Below are 7,470 nucleotides of genomic sequence, written 5' to 3'. Positions count from 1 at the left end.
CATGTTTTGCAACCACCGTAGTCTCTCCTGCACACTTGAAAGGGGAGTGGGAAGTGACAGAGTTGTGATCTGCTACTACACCGCTAGATGCCAAAAAATCCTACACTCTAAACCTTTAACCATATTTTATTTCCCATATGTGGATATAATGTGATTAACTAACTAAAAAAATGTTGTGCATAAACCAATATGGACATTATGATATTTTGAAGAAAAATGTGATTTGCATGGCATATATGCCTCAAAACATAACTGCTAAAGTAGAATAGATGAAGATTGATTGGTGTCTGAAGTGTGCAGTTCAGTTACTCACTCTGGCCTGAAAATTGAAGAAATAACATTCTTATTGTAGCACAACTATGTTTCACACATTGCTGACACACAACAACATAGTGAGGAAGTAACAAATTACTTGTTACCGTTGAAAGCAAAATAAAACCAAAACTGCAGATATCAGGGCACAAATTTCAGAATAAAGGCATCCATTTTAAAATAATTTGCATCTGATTTTCATACAGGAGTGCAATACGACTCAGACAGGTACATTTTAAAGTTTTTAGACCTGAGTTCATACCACAAAGTTTACATTTTTGGACAGTTTCCTTTAGCAGATGATCAGTTCTCTCCAACAGTTCACATTATAAAAGTAACCCACACACATTCAGAGTGATTCCTACGCTCTTCCTGCCAGAGAAAAAGCTTTTATTCAACCAGAGTTCAAAACCGTGCTTGTGATGTTTTCAGGCCCACGGCCTTCAAACAACAAAGAACTCTCAGTTGATACCGGAGTGCTTTGAATTCCTTTTTCTGCCTCATGAATCAAAACCAACCCTATTACATTTTGATTAAAACTGCTGATACATATTCAGTCAAAAAACAGAGACCTTAAGCATAATTCCAGCATCTTATGTACCTTATAATGTTGAGTCTTTCTTTAGTTAATTCAGCACTACCAGAAAAGACTTATATAAGTAGCCCAGGAGTCATATTCTGTCTAATCAAGGCTCAATCAGGTCCTCATTACATATCACTCATTAAGCTAATTAACCAATCATCCCCCTAATGAATGTCATCAAGCACCAATTGTCAATTGTCATCAGAAAGAAAACAGGCAGAACTGAGAGGCTAAGATTCTCATTATCTCCCTGCCTTTCATATAACACAACATATGAGCCGTAACTGAACACATACTCACTTGTGATCAACATGCTTCTGAGGTCTGAAGTCTCGGATGGAGGAAATCTTTAGCAAACTTCCATTTTAATGGATGAGAACTCATGTATAATCAGAAAAATAGATATTTAAAGAATTTAATCCAAAGGGAAAAGTCGTATATCCAGTGTTGTAATAGAGCAGTAAAGTCCAGTTGTACTGGTCATGTTGGGCATCATGTTAATGAAGTCATTGTTGGAGATTTCCCCTTTCCCCTACCACTCCCCTTCCTCTGGCCCGGACCGGACCATCTGAACACTAGGGGAAAGGGGGGTGGGGGCATCCTAAAAATAACCCGAGGGAAAACACTTCAGACACACGAGCGCCTGCCTGAGGAGACAGAAATGTGTTAGAAACTCTGTGACTGGATGAGACATGGAAGAAGTCATGGACAAGGCATTCAAATTTGGGAGATCAAATCTGTAAAAGTGGAATGCTGCTGACTCTCCCTGGGAGGAAATGATGGATCCCAGAGTGAGCTGGCTGCCCACTTGGTGCATAAGTGACCACAGATTTCCACAGGGCAGGAGTTGGCTTTTGAGGCTGGCAATTTTTTATTTTTTCCTTTTAAAATACTATCATTTAAAATGGGCCATACGGGGAGTCAGAAGTTCCACTTTGCCTCAAATGAGGTCCGCAGTGAGACTCATGATACAGATCAATATTCTCCTCTGTTCGGGCCCTGCATCACAACCCTCAGATGATGAAATTACAGACAGAGGGAGGGACACGAGAGAGAGAAGAGAGAGGAGAGAGAGAGAGAGACGAAGAGCGAGAGAGAGAGAGACGAAGAGAGAGAGAGAGAGAGAGATATTAATTTTCTCCTTTTTCAGATTGAACACTTTCCACCAGCTCCGATCTCTGACCTTCTCATAGCTGTTTGGTGACGGGGGGCTTTGAAAAAGAGCCACTTCAGATAAAATGAAAGAGATATCCGACTGAGAGAATGACTCGACGCGAGGAGGATAAAGTCCTTGCCGTGCCCTAATAGTCTGTAGTTCTTCAAGGTTTCATCTTGGCTCAGTCCAAGGTATACCATTAGCGTTAATGGCCTTTCATTTAATGTGTAGGTGTTTGATTATGGGATTTTAAATGTGAATAACTCCCTCGGAGGAGAGGAGAGGAGAGCAGTCGGCGTGATTCGCTACATTAATTCACAAGTGGAGGAGGAGAAAGTGGGAGTATGTAAACAACTAATGGACTTTTTCACAGTCTGTTGAGAGTCACAGAGCAAGAGGAGGAAGAGTAAAATGAGGTCGAAATGTCTTCTCTTTGGAAACATTTCTGAGAAGATTTCATAGGTCTGAGAAGTTCTTTTATACTCTTAAAAACTTTTGGTTGTGGAAAATATACACTATACACAAAAAGTGTCAAAAACCCATTCAGATATTTCCCACATTCCACTGCTGTTACAGCAACAATGTCGAGGTAACAGTTTGGCCAGTGTCATCAATCAATTTGCCCTTAATTCTAACTGATTAATTGTTACGTATTTGTGTGTGAACAGCCTAACTCCATCCCAACAGCTGCAGCAGCTGTTCTGAACAGACAGAGCAGCAGGTTCCCCCTCAATCAATTCTATTGCCTGCTTTATATTTACTGTGATTTTTTACATCTGTGATTTACCGAAGCGTTTGGGATATTTGGCATGCAGACCTCCCCAGCAGCTCACACTCTGAAGGTCTTACAGAGGTCTACAGGGGTGCTTAGACTTCACAACAGAGAAACTTCTTACTTTGAGGAAGATAAACATGACAGCATTAGTTATTTGCTCAGACAGCTTAAACGTTTAACATTTGGGTAGCAAATCAGGAGCTAGTGTGATATTGATACAATGCAGTAAAGTTTACGGAGAGTGTCGTAAAGCAAAATTAACTCATTTGCTGAGAGTCAGATGAAAAGATTGATACCACTCTCGCATCTGTCAGCGTAATATGAAGCTGGAGCCGGCAACCAGTTAGCTTAGCTTAGCTCGAAGGCTGGAAACTGGGGAATTAGAAGCAAAGCACAGAGACTAATTATTAATTAGTTTATTTATTATGTGCAACAGACTAAGAAGTGGAATACATTATAACAGTTTTTGAAAGAACCTTACAACCATTACATTATTTGCGACCAATGACATTTGTTTTTCAACCTCTTTTAGCTTATTCATGCATTTATTCATGCAGTTGAGCCTTCATACCAAAGTCATAGAGGGGAAAGGCCTTCAGTCTCTGGAGCTGACAAGATGTTGACTGTAGAAATCAGGATTAAAGCAGAGCTCAGGGCCTGACCTCTGGCTCTACTAACAAAAAGACTCTCTTTCACTGTGTGTGTGTGTGTGTGTCTCTCTCTCTTCTGTGTATAAAGGTTACACAAGACTGCATTTCCTTTTCCCAAGTAAGAGCCTCACAGGCGTCAGAGGAGGAAGAATCCAACAATACTCCCAGCGGATGGGAGTTTCTGTGTGTGTGTGTGTGTGCGCGCAGTGTTTTTGTGTGTGTAGATATGCGTGTGTCCGTTGCATGTGTGTGTATGTGTGTTTTGGTGTTTGAGGGAGGCAGCTACAGTACATAAGGATGTAATGTGCTGTGTTTACTCTCACAACTGTAGCCTTGCTGCATATTCACTGCTGGTTGCATGTGTGCTCTGGGGTGTGTACGTGTTTGAGTTTATTTTGTGTGGTTGTGAATGTGTGTGTGTGTGTGTGTGTGTAGTCTAATCTGAATCCAGTCTCAGAAGCTTTGGGCCTGGTATTTCCGATGCAGCAGGACAGGAAGCGGTCAGCTCTCTTGAACTGTGTCCCTCCCTCTGAACACTGCAGCACACACTCGACAAAACACAAAACTTCACTTCATCTATGTGTGTTTGAGTTTGTGACAGAGAGAGACAGGGTGAACTGGCCTTTCTACATACAGTACAGCATGAACCCAAAGTCAGTATTTAGTAAAAAATTGATTAGTCAACAATAATAACAGTAAAATGACAAACATTTGCTGGTTCCAGTTTCTCAACTGTCAGGATTTGCTGATTTTCTCAGTTTTGTTAAATTGTAAACTAAATATTTTTGGCTTTACTGAAGTTGATAAATACAAAAACAACAAAAAACAGTTAAATCATACAGAAGACAATAATTACTTGTGGCCCATATTATAATAAATGTACTGCTTACTATCATATACAATAGTAACCAGTAAATTCACTGTAAATTTAGAAGGTAGACAGTAGTAATATAGCTCACCAACCAAATTATTTTACCATATGTAACATCCACATGTAAACACACAATGTGAATGATCAAACCTGCACCTTCATGTGAGAACAACACGCTGACAAACCAGACTAAGCTATGCTAGCAGCTTTGTGAGGCTGTGCTTATAGGCAACGCTGTGCTTTGAGCTGAATGCTGTCAGTGTGCTAACATGCTTAAAATGACAAGTTCACCATCTTAGTTTGTTGTGTTAGTGCACTGAGAATTGCTAATCAGTAATAAACACAAAGTATGCTTGTCATTGTATTTAATCATAAATCAACATATTTTTGGTTTTTGTGTGTGTTGCAGCCCATAGATGAAATGTTAAGCTATCACCTCAACATGAATGTCTGAGCCAGATGTCATGGCAATTCTTCCAATAGCTGTCTAGATACTTCACTCTTTACTCAGAGGCTGAGGTGGGTGGTTGGGCGGGCGTCAAAATTGGTTTTCCATAAGCTTAGACAAGTAGTGCTTGTTGCCTAAACTAAAAAAAACAAACAGTCTATTTGTCATTTAGGTATGAGGACTTGTAAAGAGGACACACAGTGGGTGTGGATTGAATACAAGCGCCATATTTGTGAAAAATGTATTTTCTTTAGCAATCCCACCAATGTCTATTTCCGTACAAGACAGTCAGGACCAGAGTTCTTTGAACAAGGTGGTGAAAATAACACTAAGTGTTTTTGTTTCTTGAGCTGGCTCTCTGAGTCATGAATTCTGTGGCTGCCAGCGTGACACACGTCTGTTTTGACTCAGAATGATGGCATTTTCTTCCCACAAACAAGTATATAGGACTTAATTTACACATCATAGCAAATTCCCTTCTGTGTTTGCAATTCAAGTAAAAGCTTGAATGTTACACCCATCGTTCCAGCTAACCCCCCACCCCCCACAACAACAACAACCACAGCTTCCTCCCAGGCATGAATATCTTGATTAAATGCTTAAATCCTTGTTTCTTCTTCGTGAAAGTCAACATTCTCCACTACATTCAACACTGCTATACGGCTTCGAAAGAGGCAGATCCCGACTCAAGCAGCCTCCTATGGTCACAATCAATTAATTGGGAATCTGATTAGAGCTGCTCTTTACTAGCACTTAGGAATGATCTGAGAGTGTGAAGCAATGGGCCGTCGACAAACAGTTCATTTGGAAAGTGTCTTTATGAGGAGTGCACCTCCTAAAACCAATGGTTGGATACTCTGGCAGCTAACACGGCAGACAGTTTTGGCCTTCATTTCCTTGCCACTATGTTTCTGTCATAATGATCATTATCTGGATTCAGAGGAGTCTGTGGAAGATTGATGTCTTATTTTCGGTCCCTTCAGTTTTTTGTGTTTCTTTGTGATCTTTAAGAAAGTACTACAAAACAGTGGCATGTCTTCCTGTGATATGAAACCCAAAATGTTGTTTATTTAAATTCACAATTGCCCAAAAGGGCGAAGTACAAACAGCATTCATCTCTCTATGGCTGTAAAAAAAAAAATAGCAAAGAGGCCTGGAGTTTGGGTTTTAAGTCTTTATGTATGGGGTACAAAGCCACAAAGTTGTTTTAAGGTGGGGACGCTGCATCTGTTAGGACTAAGCAAAGAAAAACAAATGCTTTTCTTGCTTAAGTTAACTTAAATGGAGAGGTTATCACAATTTTCTTAACAGTCCAGGCTGCTGTTACAGCATCCAGTCTCTTTGTTTTCTGATAACACCTTTAAAGCAAAAGGTGCCATTTCACCAAAACACTGGCGAAATAATTTCATTTTTACTTTCTTTTTACTTTTTGTAAACAGAAAACATTTTAAGAAAGACCTGTGATGCACTTTATCTCAAAGCCCCACTCTCTCTACTCTCAATCAAATGATTCCCGGTATTGTGGAAAAGGTTGTGTGCTGAGCAGCTGGAGCTCTATACAGCTTTCATTCTCTTTCATCAAAGAACCCAGCTGCTCACGAAAGTCTAGTAAAAGGGAGACTGCTTTTTTCCTCTGGGTTAGGTGTGTATAACCCAGGTGTCAAACGGCAGGATGTACTGGTCTTGTATTCAACAGATAGAGAGAAAGAGGGAGAGAGATGGCCTTGGTGCTTTGTTTTTACTTTGCTGTTCACATCTCTGACTTGTTCAGCAATTAAATAGGTCTGGTGTTGTACTCCCCTGGAGACAACCAAGCCAATCAGAGGTTTGTCGGCAGGATTAAGAGTGTGGATGTCATTTCTCTACATAGCTCGGTAGCTACCTAGCTACATCCATGAAAAAAAGCTTTAAAAGAAATGCCCAAAAAAATGTTAACTGTTTCTAGAAACTGCTAATACACCTTCCACATCTACTGAAAATGATCAATTGCATCAATTTCCACTGATCATTTAGGGCAGGGGTCAGCAACCTTTACTATTAAAAGAGCCAGTCTGTCTGGAGCCACAAAACATATTTGAGCCTCATAATGCAAAGTTTTCCACTGGTAAGCCAGCAGGTTGGTGGTTAAAGCAAACAAATCTGTCAATATTAAATCTTTTATTTTCCACTGAAACTTTTCTTTTTTGTGGTTTGGAATCCATAGGTAGTCTAGCTAGGGAGAATCAAGACTAGTAGCCACCGCTGTTAAGGTTTGTTAAGAAAAGGTGGCAGGTCAGGATTTAAGGTATGACGTACATTTAAGCTGACAAACAGCCACTGCAGATTGCCTGCCTACTTGTGGATTATACTGATATAATAAAGTGAATGGGCATAAAACAAACTAAATACTTTTATTTGAAAGTTTATCTTTAAATATCCGTACCAGTTCTCACTTAGTAACAAAGGCGTGGAATATCAGGGTTGACTTTTGCCTGGTGTTCATCATTATACGGAAAAAGTAGTGACCCTTTTCTGTCATCCTACCCAATCATTTTGTTTTCAGCTACACTCGCATGGACGCAATGGGGACAAAAAAGAGAAAAAAAGACAGTTCAGTTCCACATTTAAATGAATCATTGGGTGATAAGGTGAAAGGTTGAATATGATTGGACTGTCATGTTGGCAGGTTCATGATC

The 7,470-nt window shown here is 40.0% G+C and overlaps 1 protein-coding gene across 3 annotated transcripts in view; it reads right to left on the bottom strand.

Annotated features, from left to right (window-relative positions):
- Nucleotides 1-7,470, bottom strand: part of si:dkeyp-23e4.3 (rho GTPase-activating protein 7) — a 106,634-nt gene that overhangs the window by 37,040 nt on the left and 62,124 nt on the right. The window contains exon 1 of one of the 3 annotated variants that reach the window (XM_035666289.1): nucleotides 1,196-1,423. The exons of the other annotated variants lie outside the window; for them this stretch is intronic. Within the exon in view, the coding sequence (XP_035522182.1) occupies nucleotides 1,196-1,208 (13 nt within the window). The 5' untranslated portion in view covers nucleotides 1,209-1,423. Of the gene's footprint in view, nucleotides 1-1,195; nucleotides 1,424-7,470 lie in introns of those variants that run through there. 3 annotated transcript variants of the gene reach the window in all.

This window comes from Morone saxatilis, unplaced genomic scaffold (genome assembly GCF_004916995.1).
Source record: "Morone saxatilis isolate NCDOM2014 unplaced genomic scaffold, NCSU_SB_2.0 Contig20, whole genome shotgun sequence".
Classification (NCBI taxonomy): domain Eukaryota; kingdom Metazoa; phylum Chordata; class Actinopteri; family Moronidae; genus Morone; species Morone saxatilis.
Note: the sequence above shows the minus strand (reverse complement) of the source record. Positions and strands in the feature narration are given on the sequence as shown.